The sequence below is a fragment of the Ochotona princeps genome, chromosome 1 (genome assembly GCF_030435755.1).
Source record: "Ochotona princeps isolate mOchPri1 chromosome 1, mOchPri1.hap1, whole genome shotgun sequence".
NCBI lineage: Eukaryota > Metazoa > Chordata > Mammalia > Lagomorpha > Ochotonidae > Ochotona > Ochotona princeps.
The window spans coordinates 64,858,320-64,878,663 of NC_080832.1; the positions used below are offsets into that span (position 1 = coordinate 64,858,320).

At 37.2% G+C, this 20,344-nt stretch overlaps 1 protein-coding gene across 3 annotated transcripts in view; it reads right to left on the reverse strand.

The window, feature by feature from the left end:
• Positions 1-7,290: 7,290 nt before the first annotated feature.
• The window catches only part of MANEA (mannosidase endo-alpha), a 31,911-nt gene continuing 18,857 nt past the window's right edge, over positions 7,291-20,344 (reverse strand). For all 3 annotated transcript variants that reach the window (XM_004580524.4, XM_058660717.1, XM_058660708.1), the window contains 2 exons: positions 9,349-9,425; positions 7,291-8,530 (listed from right to left, as the gene is read on the reverse strand). In XM_004580524.4, the coding sequence (XP_004580581.2) occupies positions 7,879-8,530; positions 9,349-9,425 (729 nt within the window). In that variant the 3' untranslated portion in view covers positions 7,291-7,878. The remainder of the gene's footprint in view (positions 8,531-9,348; positions 9,426-20,344) is intronic.

Sequence of the window (20,344 nt, forward strand, 5' to 3'; positions counted from 1 at the left end):
ATTTAGTTTGAGGATTAAGCATATATAGTAACGGGGGAAAAGAGTGAAATTTAAGCTCATATTTCACAATGATTGTCACTAAATATTTCTTAGAAGATATGTAAAAAAAGAAAAAAAACTTCTCAATAATGTACTTAAATTATTACAGCAAAGCAAATTTTCATTTAAGAATTTAGTAAAACTTCAGAATTATAGTAGTCTTTTTATATGAGGTCAAATGTTAGACTTTGATTGTTTAGTATTCTGCCATGTGGCAAATAAAAGTCTAGGTAAATAAAAATGACATAATGGAACAGTATTCTAGAGTAAGTTTGGTACATAGAATTAAAACTAATTTATAAAATTATAACATTGAAAAGAAATTCTGTACATTTCTGCAACTGATTTTTCTATAAGGCTGTGTCAAACAGTGATCTTGTTAAATTCTCTAACTCAGAGGTCTGGTGCTCTGGCATAACAAGCCCATCCTCTGCCTGTCAGTGCCAGCGTCCCATATGGGTGCCAGTTCATTTCCCAGTTGCTTCACTTCCAATCCAGCTCTCTGTTTATGGCCAGTAAGAGGCTCCTGGCTCTTGGCTTCAGAGCAGCTTGGTTCTGGTCATTTGGGGAGTGACCCAGTGGATGGATGGAAGATTGACCTGTCTTTTGTGTTCTCTCTCCCTCTCCTTCCTTTCTCTATAAAATCTGCCTATCAAATAAAAATAAATAAATATATTTTTAAAATACTCTCATTCATCTGTAAGCCATTTGGGGTTTGTACATAATTTTTTTTTCATTCTCACTTCACTGCAGTGGCTCAGTTTTCCAAAATAGTGCTGGGCATAATTTATTATAATGGGTAATCTTGCTTTGTCCCCTAATTCAAAGGGAATATTTTAAAGTTTTACCTCTAACAAACTCATTTGCTATATGGCTTTGTGTTAGATGTGCTTTATCCTATTAAAGAGTTTTCTTCTCTTTCTTGCTTATGTCAACATGTATAATTTGAATTTCACCAATCCTTTGTCCCAATACTTTACATTCAGTCAACTAATGTGATACAATTGCTTTTCTAATATTCAGGCATGCTTTAAATGTGAGGATTAACCTCCATTTGGTTTACGATAGCCTTTGTGTGTACTAGACACTTGATCAGGTAATATTAGGAGAAGGATGTTTCTGCCCATAATATTGTCCAATAATTTTATTTAGATTTTATGTTACGTCAGTCTCATGAAGAATGCTCCTTTTTTCATAGATTTTGGCATATGTATTCTTAATACTAGAGGAATGACTTTAAAATCAAATATGCTACTTCTTCAATATCTAATTTCAACATCAACTAGTTCTTTGAGTACATTAACATTTTTTTAAGTTTTATAGCTCAAGAAGTATAAAAATAAAGTATCATTTTAACCTTTTGGTACTGTTTTGTTTCCATGTCTTACGTAAGTAGTAAGTATATCATATTGCTACCTTTCCAAACTGCTCCTCTCTGCTCACCTTAAACAACAACAGTACAAGGAAACGGGTAAAATTTCAGTAAGACTTTCTCCAAGTTTTTTTTCATGTAAGCACAGAAAATAATTGGTTTTATTTACCAAAGTTAGTCATAAGTAAAAAACACAGTTAAAAAAAAAAAGGTTTTGTTGCTGGACGGAGGTGATGGTTGCATGACAGTGCAAATGTGCTTCACACTACTGAATACATATTCTGAAAAAGGGATTAAAATGATCAAATTTATGTAATGTATGTTTTACCACAGTTAAAATTATAATTTAGAAATAAAATATGCAAAAAAATACATTTAGACATATTAGTTTTTCATTTTACAAGCTTAGCTTTGGGGATTCTATTTTCCTGTCCCAGAGAATTTACAGCATTTGAATATAGTGATATCATACCACTTAATCTTGTTTTTTTCTGAGAACCAGGGGAGAAAAGAATGGAAAAAAAGTTGAGAAAAAGTATTTCAGAGACAGAGTATGCTCCCATCTGCTGATTTATTTCCCATACTTATGACACTTTTGGCTGTTACAGCTGAAACTAAGAGCCAGGAACTTGAAAGTTCTCCACAAGGGTGGCAATAACTTGTGTTTTAGACACCAACACTGACTCCCAAGTTCTGCATTACCAAAATAGTGTAAGAAACCAGAACTAGGAACTGAATCCAGGACTACTGTGGGAACCACCTGTCTTAGCCAATATGACAAGGTGCTATTTTTAAGGTACTGTGTTATGGTACTCTTTAGGAAGCTATGTTAAAAGAAATGAGTTTCTGGACTTTCTTACATATATTTGCACTGAGTTTCTCTCAAATAGCTCTCCCCTTAATATTTAACATTTTAAATCACCTACTACCCAAGATCCAATGAATAAATTATATTACATAGCGATTAGTATTTTCATAATGGATCTGGTAAAACTGAAAATCATTTTATTAATGGGCATAATGATCATATATTTAACTTAAATATCATTGCATAGATGACAATTTCTACTTTATATTTTCAGTATTTGTTTACATTTTAACGTCTTCTTTTCAGTAACCAAACCGCACAAGAGCATAGTGATACAATCATATACTCACAAGCTGAATTGTATGAGTATTATCTTAAATCCTGTAACATCATTTTAGGTTATAAAACATGTGTTTAATCAACTGAAGTGGCTTTTAATGGTATTTAACTCCATGGTGAGTTTTACTTGAGAAACTTAGAATCCAGTATGTTATTCTTTGAAATTGATAGTCTGAAAATAGTGGATTAAGCCGCTTCCTGCAATATTGGCATCCCATAAGGGTGCTGGTTTGTGTCCCTGTCCATTTCCCAACCAACTCCTTGCTAATGTGCCTGGGGAAGCATTAAAAGATAGTCCAAACACTTGAGCCCCTGCACCTATGTAAGAGACCTGGAAGAAGCCTCTAGCTTCAGGCTGGACCAGCCTTGGCTGCTGGGGCCATTTGGAGAGTCAATCAGTGGTAGACAGACCAACTCTCACTCTTTCCTCTCCTTTCTAACTCTGCCTTTCAAATAAATAAATTAACCTTAAAAATTAAATCTAGAACATCCAATAAAACAAGTGCCACTACATTTCAGTTTCAGTATATGCTAGGCCTATGATTATTGCTTATTAGGCTTTAAATTATTTTCTTTTGATATGATAAATGAAATGGTAATTATATAATAACAAACAATAACCATGTTGAAAAATGCTCTTACCCTTACTGATAGTTGGACCACAACACTGCTAGGACTTGGTTCTTTGAAAAAAATGTGTGACTAAAGATTTTTTGAGTCTTTACAAAGTAACTAAGATAATATAGCCCCTGAGTTATCAAGCATAATATTACATTAAGTATGCAATAACAGTTAGCTCTTATTTAGTTAAGTATATCACAGCTTACACTTTAATTTGGAGCTCATGCCTTTATCGGAATGCCCAAAAGAATAGAGCACTGTTTGATGTAGGTGAATTTCTCATTTCAAATTAAAAAATATTTTCAGAACTAATTGAAATTTTTCTAGTCATAACTATGCCATGGGCTATTTGACTAATTTTAAATTGAGATATACTTTAAAGATTTACTTATTTTTTTGGTGAAACACATACATATTTTTTCATCAACTGGTTAACTCCTCAGAAAGCTGTGACAGCAATGCTGAAAAAGGTTGAAACCAAGAACTAGGAGAGTCATCCATCTTCCATGTGAGAGACAGGCTCAAACTGGTGGGCCATTTTCTACTGAGATGGATCAAATGTGGAGCATCCAGGAATCACACCAGCCCCATATAGGATGTCAGCATTTTAGGCAGTGTCCTTATGCCTATGCCTTATGACCTATGCCATAATGCCAGCCTAAAAATACCTGTTTTTTCAAGGACTATTTTTTAAGTGCTGTGTTTCAGAATAACTATCATGCTTAAAGTGAAGAGCTGTGATCCATTTTTAAAAGTGCATGGTCGTGAACTTGGTAGGCTTTCTGATGGCTTGCTCATTTGTTGTTTTATGAGAGAATGCATTACCATATAGGTATCAGCACTAACTCATGTATACAAATGGTAACCCCAAATGCTTCAAAACTGTGCATTAAAAACTCTATAAACATTTAAAATTCAAAAACACTGATCCAAAATAAACTTCTCAATCCATTTCCTCAATGAATTGAGGTAGCCGCATATATGATTATATAACCAACGGAAAAATGCAAAATATCTCTCAAACTGAAAAAAGAGCGTGTTTGTGTGCACACAACACAGATTCAGATTTTAAACGGCACGGACATGGGATGGATACTTGGCATTGTGGTTAAAATGCTGCTTTGAATGTTTGTATCTCATTTTGGAATGCCATGTTGCAAATTCTAGCTCTATTCTTGATTCCACATTCTTGCTGTTATGTGCCCTAGTACAGATCAGGTGATGGTTCAAATAATTGAGACTGGGTACCATACACCTGGGAGACCTAGATTAACTCCAAGCCTCTTAGTTTTGGTCTGGACTGGGGTCGTAGTAGTTGTCAATCAGGGAGAGAAACAGTACATTAGTAACCTCTCACTCTAAGTTTTAAACTCTGTATGAAGATATCTACTTTGAAAATGATGCATATGTTAAAATGGCAAAATATAAACAATGTTGATTGGACACTACATTTCATCAAGTAATCAGCAAATCATCATGTTTCACAAAAGGAAATGAATAGATTTTAAAATTTTGGAGACGTCTTATTTACATATGCTTTTATTAGATGAAAATTTAATCTGTATAACAAAAGTATCACTTTTAAAAGGGTACAACTACAAAGTGAGACGGAAAAGAGTAAACATCCAACTCAGATGAACATTAGTGACAGAAGTTTGACAACCTCCATTGAAAGAGCAATAAATAGGTCTTTATACAGTCAAAACAATTAAAATAATTAAACCTTAAAAACAACATAAAATTTCACTAAAATTCATTCATTGCAGATATCACTGTGTTTTAGCAGATATTTTAACTTATTGATTAAAAGGTGTTCTAAAGCTAAGATTACCTTTATTTCAGAACATAACATGAACTATCTATTTCAAGTCAAATGGTAACGGCAGCTGTAAAGAATACCTGAGGAAGACTTTTATTTTATTACTAAGAAGTAAGAAAGTTCAAACACAGCTTCCCAAATCCCTTCTATAAAATGGTGGAGTGTCTGCACATAACCTGTTAGTTTCCCCACATACTTTAAACATGGCCACATCAATTGTGTACCTAACACAACCTAAATAATTCTCAACTGGTACTGTTTGGAGCATAAAAAGCTAAAAGAAACAAAAACAAAATAAAAAACTCTGTACATATTTGTTCAGTACATATTTATTGTCAATAGTTTCTATCTTGGCTCGAAACTGAGAAATAAACACATGAATGAAAAGATACAAATGCAATGATTTTACTTCAAACAGGAGAAAATACATTTTAAGAATTATAAACTAGTAAACCTTTATGAGACCAGATACCAAATATTTTTTCCTTGAGGATAAACCTTCCCAGTGAAGACGGAATCTGCTTTATCTTATTTTGAGATCTGCTACTTTGCTAATTGGATGAATGACTTGGAGAACTGTAACAGAAGCATGAAGTAGTGGTTTAGCTATGTCAACAATGGACATCAGATAGAATGTGGTGGGTATCCACACTGAAGTCTTCCTGATGCTTTTTTGTTTCTCAAAGATATAACTGCCTCTAACTCTCAGAAGTATTTAAATAATTTGTATTTTTTTCCACAGTGATTCAAGTACAAAACAAAAGTAATAATGGAAATTCCTCTTTTAGAAGATATTTCTCACAAAACTTTAATTAAATATAGTGTAACTGGTTGCTAGGTATGACATATTCCTAAAATAACATAGGTATGGCTAACTGATAAAAGAAAAAATTCACAATTTATATGCCAGCATAATTGACCCTTAAAAATACACAGTAGTTAACTGGATCTAAGAAAAAAATTCATTTTCTATTTGTAAGTTCTTTATGCAAAAATCTATGGCTATCATGCCATTACATTGGTTCACACTTATTTCTTATATAACAGTATTATTACTATTTGCACTAACAGTCTATGGCTTGATTGTTCTTTGAAAGATGATGAAGTCTTAGGAAATAAATAAAGCTAATATTACTGAAATTGAATTGCATTTTATTTCAATCCATTTTAAAAGTCATTTTATCTGGGGCCCAGCGCTGTGGCCCAGCGGCTAAAGTCCTCGCCTTGAAAGCCCCGGGATCCCATATGGGTGCCGGTTCTAATCCCGGCAGCTCCACTTCCCATCCAGCTCCCTGCTTGTGGCCTGGGAAAGCAATTGAGGACGGCCCAAAGCTTTGGGACCCTGCACCCGCGTGGGAGACCCAGAAGAGGTTCCTGGTTCCCGGCTTCGGATCGGCACACACCGGCCCGTCGCGGCTCACTTGGGGAGTGAAACATCGGATGGAAGATTTTCCTCTCTGACTCTCCTCCTTTCTGTATATCCGGCTTTCCAATAATAATAAATCTTTTAAAAAAAAAGTCATTTTATCATCTAATGGCTATTTAATGATAAATTTACTGGAAATCCTTTCTAAATTAATGTTTTCATACTCTGAAAATTTATGTGTTTTGTGTCATACTGCCTATTACTCTTAACAGAATTAACTATATTATAAATAAAAAATGATGTAACTATATATTAGATTTTTGCTGCAGTTATAGTTCTACATAACTATTAATAGAATAAATTTTATTAGTTTATAAAGCAATTTTTAACATACAAGTGAACAATTTGACTGTCAAAATGCAGCAAACAGTTATTGATCACAAGCATCTGAATCTAAAAGGTGTGTAAAATATAACATTTAAATCAAGGATATTATGTGTATGGGAATTTAAAGTTCTTCAGCAATTTTAAGTAAATAACAAGTGCTTTTTATTTCCACATCTCTAAAATCTGACTGTTTTGGCTACTTTTGGTTATAATAAAATCCAAAAAGATAATCCAATTGTAGAAACAATTTTAGTTGATAGCTGGTCTGTAGTTAGCATTAAAGATATGAAAATCAAAGTAATAATACATTAAAATGCTATGTTACCTTAGAAATGATACATATTTGAAATATTGTATATTTATAACAATTATGAAGCAACTGTTTCCCTAACAATTGAGACGCAATCATTAACTTTTATTGAGGTACTTCCCAAACCTTCTGAAATTTGTAATGTATCATGAGAATGTAGAAATAGTAATCATGGAAAACATGTGGCCAGCTGTATGTAACCCTGAATCTGCAATGACGGTACGGGTTATGCTGCAGAAAGTACACCTTCCTGAAGACTTAGCTTACATAATTAAAAACAAAGACAGATTTTTATTGTGTTCCTGATTCACAGTAAAAATCAGAGTAACAGTAGTTTTATTATTCTTAAAAATGGCATCATTTTAGAGTTATTCAGTCCGAATATCAATATAATTATGTTGTTTGAGTCATCGAAAAAAAACCACATTTTTTTAAATGCATGTGTAATAGCCATATGTTATGAGTTCTTTAGGCCCAGTATGCACATTTGGTTTAACTGTGTGCTAACCCCTTTATGGAACAAAGGCATTTATCTATAGTGGAATGACAGTCATTGAACTACAATTTTAATTTCAGTTAGGAACACAGGAAATTACACCACAAGGAATGTTATTTGTACAGTTTTTATCTCAGATATTTTCTTAGTGCAATATTGTAAAGAGTAGCAACAACCAACAAATCTTAAAATGGCATTTATATGAAAGAATAACAGAAACAGTGTATATTGATTTGGACAGGTTTTCCCCATAATTCAAAACCAAAAAAGCCCTTATTTAAATTATGGGATACTGATAAAAAGGAATCTTTACGCAATGCATCAATATGCATCAAACATCTTAGTATAAGTTGCTCTTTCTTTACTGTATCTTTCAGACCACTTGCGAGTTAATTCCAGATAAAGACCTGGTTTGTGAGGTCGGTAATCTAGGTATACTGTATTGCTGGTTCTTTTGGGAACAGCTTTTTCAATCTGAGTTCCTTCATGCCACTCATTAAAAGATGTAATGGAAATTAAACTGGGTTGAGCCTGAATTGCAGCAGTCATAGAAACTTCATAATATTTCCCATTGATTCTATTTCGAGTGTTTTGAGTATTCCATGGACGGATGCTAGTGTCTATGTAACCTGGACCCACGCTTGGGATGAACATTAAATTATATCTGTCACAGAAGAGTTTTAGTTTGGCCCAGTTCTGATGTGATGAGCCATAAGTAAAGCCATTTGTGGCAAAGTAGGTGTAAATTCCATCAAAACCACTTCGAATAATATCATATTTATGTTTTTCCTCTACCAGAAGTGCAATAAATAAACCATCATAAGGAGAATTGCGAACACTGTGAGCACCGGAAGGGGTTAACAGATTGATCCATTTTTCAGGCTTTGTGATATAGGAATCATAGATATAAAACATAGGAAGGGTATTCCCAGCGTTTGTCTTGTATCTGTAAAAGGCAGAATGATTTCCGTATCTAGAATACAAACATATGTAGAAGTGAAATGAATATCCGCAAGTTACTTTTCACAAACACCGTGTAAGTATTGGACAAAGTAATTATTAGGGCTTAGCTTATTGGTATTTTGGGGGGGGGGCACCAGTAATAGAGATTAAATCATTAAAATGCACTTTTTAATTTCACATTTTAAAAATGAGGTACTGGGTAAAATACTGACAAACAAGGGATAAATTGTCTCATATTAAAATTTAAAAAATGATGACAAAGGTGATTTAAAAGACCTTTGTTCTTTACATGAATACATAAACTACTTTTTCTTTTGAAATAAATATCCCACTGTGGTTGACAGGTTTCTTTTTTGAGAGTATGGCACCTGTCACAGACTTTCATCAGTAAAATCTTTTAACAAAATGAAACTACAATTAATACAATATTTACTTGCAATCAGACTTATAAATTAAGGCACAGACTTATAAAATAAAGCTATATATGTAACCAGCAACATAAAAGTACTTTACATTTAATAATCTGAATCTCCATTTAAGAAACAAAATTCTGTAAGATTTTCAAAATATTAATTTAGGTCATGAATGACCTTATAAACTTGCAAAACAAGAAAAAGAGCAATTTTTATTCCTAGTGAAAGTGAATTGTAAGAAACTTCAGAAACATTCCTCAAAATGATTGTGACATTAATATAATAGCTTAAATTAATTTTATTATGAACATTTCACAAATCATGCAAGAATATGAAATGTAACTTAAACATACTCTTACTACTAAAATTATTACTGGATCATATATAATGAATTATAAACACTGAGGAAACTCACTTGTCTATTATATATTTGACATTTTTATACATGCTCTGATCATCGCGATTGCTGTAAGGTTCTATATGAAACGTGACCTGAAACAAACAAAAACCTAAATTGGAGGAAAAATTAAAATCTATTCCATAACCATATTAAATGATTAAACTATATTGAACATAAAAGATACCATACAAATCTTAGTAACAGCATTTACTAACAATTTCTTCTACTAAAATATGATAATCATTTTGCACTAATTCAGTTAATAAGCACTAAAGATAGTTATCATTACCTTTACTTTCTAAATGATCAAATCATGGTTTAAATAATTTCATTTACTTGCTAAAGTTTGTACAGTTACAAGGCAGCAATATACATGATCAGAATTGACAATTCAAATGTCCAACCACTGAATAATGTTTCTTTCCATACATTTAATCCTTAGAAAATGGAAATGTAAGCACATTTTTATGCTATATAAAATATAAGGGCATAAACTTTACTTATAGACATACCTTTATTCAAGAAAAGTTCAAAAACTGACCCCAAAAACTCTGGACTTTTTTCTAGATGTGTGACCACTAGGTTTATTTCATATGCAATCAGTAACAAATTTCTTCAATTGACAAAGGTGTTTTTTTTTTATCATTAAAATAGCAGTTTACAAACTGATCTGTACTTAATTTCTACTTTATTGAAATCATTTACAAAAACTACTGAAAAGTAATATTTACAACTTCATAGAAAAATTGTCATAATGTTTAGTGACATGATTTATATGTATCTCAATCACAGAAGGCAGTAACTAAAATATTTTTGAATACCATGCACAAATTTAATGTTTTTATCTTTAAAAGTGAGATATACATAAGAAAAATAAATCATAATGACTAAAATAGTTTTTGTTACACTGATTTTTACATAAAGCTATTTTGTACATTACTTCTGATAATTCAGATAGTACAGATATTTCACTTAAATGACTATTTTAACATTTTTGAAACAAAGAACATGACCATTTTCACTTCTAGTATCACTTTTACTGATTTACCAACAGCACTTAAAATATTTATTGCCATGTAATTAAGTCAATGAGACTTAATTTCAGGTTTTGGTCTGAAAGAAGTACATGTGAACTAGAGACTTCTACACTACTTCAACATAAACCTTCTTCATGTTCAAGTATCTAATTAAAACAAATCTATTTTAAATTAACCAGTGCTATCAGTTTTCACAGAACTGATTTTCAAGGTGGTATTCACTGTAAATATCATTGTTTTTAATAGAATTAAATTACAGCAATATTACATAAATGAAGGTTTTGTCAGTAAGAAATTAAGATCAATTAATTTTTGGATTATTTTGTTGGTACTGTATGTATAATAACTGTAAATATATACTTTTCTTAGCTTTTGAATATTCTTTCAAATGATTTTGCATTTTATTTGAAAGCTGAAGAGACACATCAACATGGAAACAGAGAGGGATCTTTCTCTGCTTGTTCACTCCTTAAATGATAATGGCAGCCACAACTGGGCCAGAAGGTAAATGGGAACCTGGAACGCTCACCTAGCATTTTCACATGGGTGTCAGGAATCCACACGTGAGCTATTATCTGGGGTCTCCCAGAGTGAGCATCAGCAAGAAGCTGGACCAGAAACAATCCAGACTGGAACTGAGTACTATGATGTGGCATCCTCAGTGATAACGTAAACACCTGTGCAAAAATCTTTTTCATATTTGCTCTTTAGCAAATTTAGGTACTTTAATATTGGTATAATGTTGCATTTGAATTGTTTCAGATACAATATTGTATTTTCCAATCTACCATTTTATATATAATTAACCTTTTATATATAATTAACCATATCTAAACAAATACCCTATATCAAAATGAATTTGCTTTTACAGCTGTGAACTAAATGGTACGCTTCTTCTGTTAAGAATAGATCAATTGAAGTAGTTTTCCAATAAACTTAAAAAGCCATTACTGACATAATATTGATCATCTTTGTTCACATTTTGTAAAGATTTACTTTATTGGAAACGCAGATATACAGAGGGGGGGGAGAGACAGAGAGAAAGATCTTCCGTCCGATGATTCGCTCCCCAAGTGAGCCCCAACACCTAGTGTTGCACTAATCCAAAGCCAGGAGCCAGGAACTTCCTCCAGGTCTTCCACACGGGTGCAGGGTCCCAAGGTTTTGGGCCATCATCAACTGCTTTCCCAGGACACAAGCAGGGAGCTGGAAGGGAAGTGGAACTGCCAGGATTAGGACTGGAGCCCATATGGGATCCTGGCGTGTTCAAGGCGAGGACTTTCGCCACTAGGCTACTGCGCCGGGCCCTGTTCACATATTTCTAACTACTAAACTGGAATAAAAGTGTTTTGCAGTTTAATACTGTGACATGTCACAATTTCTCCCTTCCATTTAGAAAAATCTATTAAAGTAACATTAAAATATTTGCATGAAGGTTGCTCACTATCAGAGAAAACATGATATTTGTTTAGAGGACTGGCTCATTTCACTCAATGTAATGGTCTACAGTTGGGACCACTTTCTTGTAAATGGCAGAATTTCATTCTAATGGATACGTAGCTTTCCACAGAGTAAATGTACTATAGTGTCCTCATAGATTCTTCTTTCAAAAGGCATCTGGGTTCTTTCCACGTCTTTGTTACTGTGGATAGTGCAGCTATGAGTAAAGGTTGCTTTTTCATATATAGGTTTCACTTTTTATATTTGCAGGAATGGGATTGCTGAGTCAAATGGTATTTACTGTAAAGTCCTTAGAGTATTCTTCAGCCTAGAGTGTGTGATCAGGCTGGGGGTTGTTCACCAGCACTATTAGAGACTGCGATACTTGGTTTTTGTGGCTAACTTCCAGTTTTCATTGCTAATGACAAACAGACCTGCCACTTTTCATAAATACTGGGGTGACAGATCTTTGTTTAAAATGTGTTCTTTGGTGGACCAAATGGGCTCGGCTGGAAAGCTGATTTTGATTTGGTAGGCCTCTTATGATATGGATGATTGTCATGAATAATGAACCCTTGGCAAGTCAATAAACTAGCTGTATCAATCTGGAAGTTATGGAAGTTCTTCATTCCACATGTGCAGCTCTTTTCAGTGTTGTCTCATCAGTCTCCTTCTGGGCACCATCGTGGTGAAAATAAAATCTTGATGGGCTGGGATGGCTCTGTTCCAGGTTGTAGGTGAAGTCTGAGTCAGTTTTACACAATTCTGAATCCCAGGCAAAAAGCTGTATGTTCTCATATAAGAGAACAGCGGAACAGCATTGATATGCAACATGTTTCTCACGTTTCAAAGCAGGTCATAAGACCAAATCAAGCATTAATGTCTTCATTGCAAATCAATATCATTAGAAACTATGTATAAATTTCAAGTTCTCTTGTTGTAGCACAATAAATTTAACTTCTAATTCTACTTTCCATGAACTTTCTAAAGTATTTTTTTTAAGATTTATTTATTTATTTATATTGGAAAGTCAGATATACAGAGAGGAAGAGAGACAGAGAGGAAGATCTTCTGTCTGCTGATTAACCCATGTAGCTGCAACTGACAGAGCTGAGTCAATCCAGAGCCAGGAGCCAGGAGCCTCTTCTGGGTCTCCCATGTGGGTGCAGGGTCCCAAGGCTTTGGGCCATCCTCAACTGCTTTCCCAGGCCACAAGCTGGGAGCTTGATGGGAAACAGGTCAATATGGCATCCTGGAGCATGCAAAGCAAGGACTTTAGCTGCTAGGCTACCATGGCAGGTCCCAAATTTTCTGAAGTTTTATTGTATGCTTGTTCTTCCCAAGGGTGGGAAGTATAAGAATATTTGCAAAACAGTGTTACAGCCCACAAAACATCTTTGTCTCATCTCACTCAAAAGATTTTATCATTGTTATGTTAGTAATTGTTCAGGATAGAGGGACAGAGTGGAAAGGATCCTTGCCTGATTTCCGTATTCTCTGTACTATCAACTCAATGATAGCTGTACATTCTACTGCCCTTCTGTTCGAGTGATTATGCCGACAAGTCTATAACAGAAGAGATAAACTAGACTTCTTAGAAATGATTTTGCCATTTCCATCAACACCACCTAAACTGTTTAGCTCAAGTACTTGGCTTTCTCCAAGCCCAAGAGAGCTCTTCCCTCAGGGTAAGGACACCATGAGGGAAACTTGGGAACTGGATGAAAGTCCTAGATCCGTCCTGCCACTAACATCTTGTGGCAGGACAAGTTTGGGAGGGGTTCAGGCCTTGGGGTTGGGGGCAAAAGCAACTCCCACCAGTGTGATGTCTGTGGGGGGTGACCCTGCCAGGCCGTACCCAATGCTGGGAACTCAGGCCAAAGCCACTGCCAAAAGGCAGTGAACAAGTCCTTGGCTTTGGGCACCAAATGGTGCCAGGCTCTGCCTGCTGGCCACCCAGCAGCAAATTCTGGGGTTTTTAGGATATGTAATTGCTGCCTAGGGACACCCATGAATAAGGACAGTGTTAGTGCAGTTGAGAGATGAATTCTAGGTGATTCCCAGTAATGGGTCATGAAGCTTTCGGGCAATCATGGGGACTGAGACCTGATGGCTTGCAGGGGCTTGTTCATAAGATCTATTAAAGCCAGACTGATTAACCAGCCCAATTAGCAATCCTGAGATGGGCTGCTAACATAGAGCATCACTGACTGCCACACATCAGTCCATACCAAAGCTCTGGATGGGGGCCTGTCTGGCAGGCTAAGTACCAATACCTGATTGGGTGGTGGAATAGTGGACTGGTCACACTTGACAGGTCAAGACACTAACCAGCACGCGAGAGAACTCGGACAGGGGATAAACTCTATGGGGGGAAAGAAGGCTCAATCCTGTGAAAATACAAGTGTCGCAGGTTAGCTCACAAGCTGGGGTGGTGATGGCTGAGCTAGGTGTGACCATGGCACCTGCCATCACTTACGGGTAAAAGAACCGATAGCAGTCTGGGCAGGTCAAGGCAGCAGCACCCAAAGGCACATCCTAAAATAGGATTTGGGTTGAGCTGGGCTGCAACTGGAAGGGGCAGAGCAGGAAGGGCCAAGCAAACCCCAACTCACAAGAAAGAATAGAAATTAGGATGGAGCACATGTCATACCGAACTAGGCTCTTACACTGACTAGTCTACAAAAGCCAGGGATACTAGGCCATAGCATCAAAGGCAAAGGTTGAGACAGGAGGGGGTCTTAGCCAATTGGGTCAGAATAACCACTAGCATACGCGTAATCAAGGGCTGGGAATAGACTCGGTTGGGGAGCTGTGAGAGTGTACACTTGCTGGGTTGAGGTTTCCACAGGAGAGTGTGGGGGCTGGAGTGGGGGCTGCATTCTGGTCTGGATATGGCTGCAATCTCCCTTGGCACAAATGCGTACTGGAGCTGGGTGCACTGACCCGAGCTAGATGCCAGCACCATCTGGTGCTCTGGAGAACCTGGGTAGATGTAGGATGGACTAGGTTGGGTCTCTGTCCCTACTGAGCCATGTGTGAGCAGTGTCTGGGTATGGATAAGCCTTGGCTGGGCTGAAACATCCAACATCAAGAACTGCAATGGACTGAAGGCCAGCAATGAGGGCTGACCCATGGAACCACCAGTATGGGCAAGATCTGGCATAGGGGGAGATTCTGATGGAGGAGCTTGGAAAACTCCTGTCGGGACACAGTCTCTACAGGTGAGCACAAAAACCATGATAGGGACCATCCCAAAACAGGCCAGAGGAAGATACCCACTGGCATACATTTGGCATAGATGGGGGGCAGACCAGGCTGAATCCATTCACATCATCCACTGGAGAATCTGAGCACCAGAATAGAGTATGAGTCAGGCCGGGTTCATTTGCGACACAAACCAGTGCACATTACGGAATGCCAAGGAGGGGTAAGCCATACCAGATGTGGTTGCAGCACCCGAACAGCACACGTGAGAACCGGGGGGGGGGGGAGGGGGGAAGGGGCAGAGGCGGCAGGGGGAATGTGGGCTCCCCTGCTAGACAACAACTCCCACTGGAAAGCACAAGTTTCGATGGGGGCAGACCAGACCAGGCAGGGCTACAACAACTGTGGACCTCAGGTGAGCTAGATCAGCAAAAGGCCAGATTGGGCTGACTGTTCTGACTGGTGCAAGCAAAAATTAGAGTGGGTGAGTGTTGGTTGGGCATTGCTGTAGAATCAGCTAACAGAGGCTGGCACTTGGGAGCTTAATCTGTCAAACTCCAGAACCACCTGGAGAGTGCATAATTCGGAACTTGGAGTGGCCTAGGAGAGAGCTAGTGTGCACCTCCCTTTTGAGTTACCACTCCCACTGGAGAACACGAAAACCAGGACGGGGACAGGGGTGGCTAGACAGAAAGGCACTCGCCAGTATGTGTGTGGACTGGATAGTAGGATTGGTTGGGTTGAACTAGGCTTCAATGCCCATTTACATGTATAAGAGCTAAATGGGATGTGGGAGAGACTGAAAAAGTCTGAAGTACATACTGGCAAGCATGGGAGCCAGGGTGAGAGCAGGCCTGATGGGGGTTATGGGGGTCGCTGAACTAGGCTGCAGCTCCCACTGCTTTGCGTGAGGGTCGAGTATGAAGTGTACAGGATTGGGCTGGACTAAAACACCCATCTGTTCACATGGAAGACAGGGCTGGAAACAGAACTGACCCAGCAACTGAAACAACCAGCATATGCATAAGCCGATTGGGGTGATGGACTGTGCTGGACCCTGTACTAGCCAGCACATATGAATCAGGTCTGGGATCACCTCAGATGAAATTTCTATGGAGATCCCTCCAACTGAACTGCTAATCTCAGAACCCCAACCATGAAGGGACTATGTCAGCCAGTAGATTCTGAATAGATTTCATCGTGATTAGAACGACAAGATGGGCGGCAATTCAGAACTGTTGAACTATCAAAACTGCTTGAGCAGGACCCTCGGAGGGTGCATCACACCAGGCCCTTGACCCTTTGTACCCTAAGTAACTAAGTAAGAATATTAAAAAAATATAATAAAAAATTGTTTAGCTCAAAGGTAATGCTAAGTGAGTAACTGAAACACTATTTTTTGTTCATCTGTTATTTTTTTGTAATTATTTGCTCATGCTTTTAGAAACACTAATTTACAATGACTCCTGGTTGAAGTGAATACATCAAATTAATAATTACAGAGTAATTACAAAATTACATTTACTAATACTAATTTAAAACCTTATGAAATTGCAACTAACATACCTAGCAATAATAATGTTAATTGTAGGACAAAAGTATCTTCTGAAAATTCCGTTCTTAAAAAGAGTAAAAATAAAGGCTAAACATCTCAGAAAACAGACAATAAAATAAACCAAAGCAAAAAATGTGATTCATTAATGAAGACCGACACTGAATCAATGCATTATAATTTGTAGAATATTTTCAAAACAAAATTGATAAATTAAGAGGCTTTTTGAAGACTGGAAGGAAGAGCTATGAAATCAATATTAAATGGGAGAAATGGGTCGAAAATTTTCTTGCTGTGCAGATTAGAATGATGTTACTAATAAACCAATTGTTATTTTATAGATGGTTACACATGTGCATTCTCAATCCCAATTTATCAAGGCTGGATTTACATCATTATTCTTTCACACTGTCTTTAAAGAATTCCAGTAAAGCACTGTCATTAAATGTAACTGTGTTCCTTATATTATCAAGCAAAAGAAAAGAGTTAAATTCTTTATGGAACCTGAATTTATCATGTTTTATTATATTTTGGTATTGTGAAACAGCTGGTTAACCTACTTACTGCAATGCCAGCATGCCACTTGAGCTGGTTCAAATCCTAGCTGACCCATGTCCTATCCAGCTGCCTGCTACTGTGCCTGAGGATGCGGTGGAAGCTGGTCCAAAAGCCTAGGCCCTTGCCACCCACGTGGGAGGCCCAGATGGAATCCCTAGTTCTGGATGCAGGCTGGAACAGCCTCATGCATTACAGCTGTTGGGGAAAGAATCAGCAGATGGAAGATATCTTCATCTCTGATTTTTGTTGTTCTTCCTCTCTCCCATTGCCAATGGAACTCTTTCAAATAAAAAATGAATCATACAAAAATAAGATATTTTTCTAAACAACACCAAAGTAGAAATCACAGAAAATTCCAACAATAAAAAAAAAACCTTCTGTGATTCTGTCTTGTCATTTCACAAATGACAGGGATAAGCCAAAGGAGCAAGGAACTCACTTGGGTCCGGAGATTCTCAGCCAGACAAGCTCATTTCACTGCCCTGGATCTAACCTTCCTCATACCACACCCAGTTACTCCCTAAACAGGAGGCCAGAGAGTTGTTATAAAATTTTATGAAACATTCACACTAAGCTATCACATTCTAAATCTTCCTGATCATCTGATATAAAATCTGATATAAAGAGATCAAATTTTCTGGCAACATTTACTCCATTAGTGATAAGGCTTGTTGTCCCAAACTGCCACACAGAAGTTTGAAGCACAAGAAAAATTGACCTATCCTCATCCATCAGAACATTTCCACTCTGCCTTTAAAATGTTCCTGAAAGTACTACAACAGCCATGTTCGTAAACTCTCATCTCCAAAGATTTTAGCAGTAACAGATGTGTGGCTTTGGACCTGCTTTGTGGAAGGTAAGCCAATCATTATCTAGTGTCATTGGGGTCAGACCTGGAGATTTGCCTCTGCAGTTTCCACTGTCAATGAGAATTCACTGAACAGCCCTGAGGATACGTGACAGCTCTTGACAATCAGCTTGTTTGAAAGATGTAAGCTGCAGTTTTATGCGAAGGGTTCAAAAAGTTAGTATTTTTAGCTGTTTCTCTTTTTTCTAGAATTTCATTTCTATTCCTCAAAAACTAATACATTTTAAGCAGCAAATATAAGATTTAAATAAAATCAGTTTATCTTATTTCTGCTTGAAACAAAATATTTCCATCGTGATCCACTTCATCTTACACAGAGCTCAATCCCCAGGAATGAGAGGATACTGTTGAATCGTGACAGATAAACTGTAAAATGTTTAGAATAAAAAAGTCCAAAAATTAAAAAAAAAATGCTGGTAGCATCTGAGAATTTAGGGCATACAGATAATAGTTAAAATGAAGTGTAATTACCATCTAAATGCAGAATACGAAAACATACAGTATTTATAACTGAAGACAAACCTGAACAACAGAGCAATCAGAAAAAGCATCATTAGACAAAAACATTACTGTTCAAGCAGCATGGACAATGTAAAAAATAACACTACCAAAATCATGCGGAAAAGATCATGGATAAACATTTCTTTTACAGCTGAATTTAAACGATTCATCAGTTACATATAAAATTCCCATGTGCTTGCTTTCAAACTTCATTTCATGTTTCACTGGTCCCTTCATATTGAGACAGGCATCATGTTTAATTTTAAATCTCACCATTTCATATAAAATGCTATTTCCTAGAAAGACAACGTCACTGCTTGTTATTAAAGGTTTTTTCCTTAAATTTCACTTTATTCTTCTATATGTAAACTTCTGGGACCACCACCCTGTCAAATCCTGTATGTATATCTAAGTGAAAAATTTCACTTGGCTTTCAACAAGTTTGATTCTTCACATCAAATCTATATTTCTTCAGTCATATTGCTATTTCATATCCTCTGATAAAATATCAACAATTACTCTATTTATTGATGTTATTTTCAATGTACTTTGTCTATCCATCCCCATAGTATAAGAATTACACTGAATTGTACATTTAAAAATATATGTAATTCTTTTTGAAAAAGTAGTAACCGTGCATGTGCGTGTGTATGTGTGCGTGATGGAGGGGGTATAGAGACAGACAGAAAGACTGAAGCAGAGATCTCACTGCTTCATTTTCTATGTGCCTACAATGGCCAGGACAGATACCCTGGCATTTCAAGATGTTGTGTTATTGCTGCAAAAATCTTCCCTTCCACTCAGACCTTGAATTCCTCATGAGTTAAAATTAAGCACTGAGGAGGGATGATTGGTAAGATTTTTGATTAAAAAAAAAATTACCGGGCCCGGCGGCATAGCCTAGCAGCTAAAGTCCTCGCCTTGAACGCACCGGGATCCCATATGGGTGCCGGTTCTAATCCCGGCAGCTCCACTTCCCATCCAGCTCCCTGCTTGTGGCCTGGGAAAGCAGTCGAGGATGGCCCAAAGATTTGGGACCCTGCACCCACGTGGGAGACCTGGAAGAGGTTCCTGGTTCCTGGTTCCTGGCATCGGATCGGCGCGCACCGGCCCGTTGCGGCTCACTTGGGGAGTGAAACATCGGATGGAAGATCTTCCTCTCTGCCTCTCCTCCTCTCTGTATATCCGGCTTTCCAATAATAAAAATCTTTAGGGCCCGGCGGCGTGGTCTAGCGGCTAAAGTCCTCGCCTTGAAAGCCCCGGGATCCCATATGGGCGCCGGTTCTAATCCCGGCAGCTCCACTTCCCATCCAGCTCCCTGCTTGTGGCCTGGGAAAGCAGTCGAGGACAGCCCAAAGCTTTGGGACCCTGCACCCGCGTGGGAGACCTGGAAGAGGTCCAGGTTCCCGGCTTCGGATCGGCGCGAATCGGCCCGTTGCGGCTCACTTGGGGAGTGAATCATCGGACGGAAGATCTTCCTCTCTGTCTCTCCTCCTCTGTGTATATCTGGCTGTAATAAAATGAATAAATCTTTAAAAAAAAAAATCTTTAAAAAAAAAATTACCTAGCATGGCTGCCTTGGTCTCAGGGACCTGGTTCTTGCCTAGACATTGAGAGCATTTATATCTAATATATTAAATAAAATTTGACGGGTTGAAGGAAAAAGGCTGGAAAGCTGGTAAGAAGCTAAAGTTGGCTCTGGCTAAGTTGCCTTCCTCATTGATCCCTTTGTCTTCTGACTTCTCCTTTTTGGTTTTTCTCCCTTTCTGTGATATCTTTTTCACTTTGTTTTCACTCTTGGCTTTCTTAAGTTGGGAAAATGCTTGTGGGTACTTTCTCCTTCCTCAT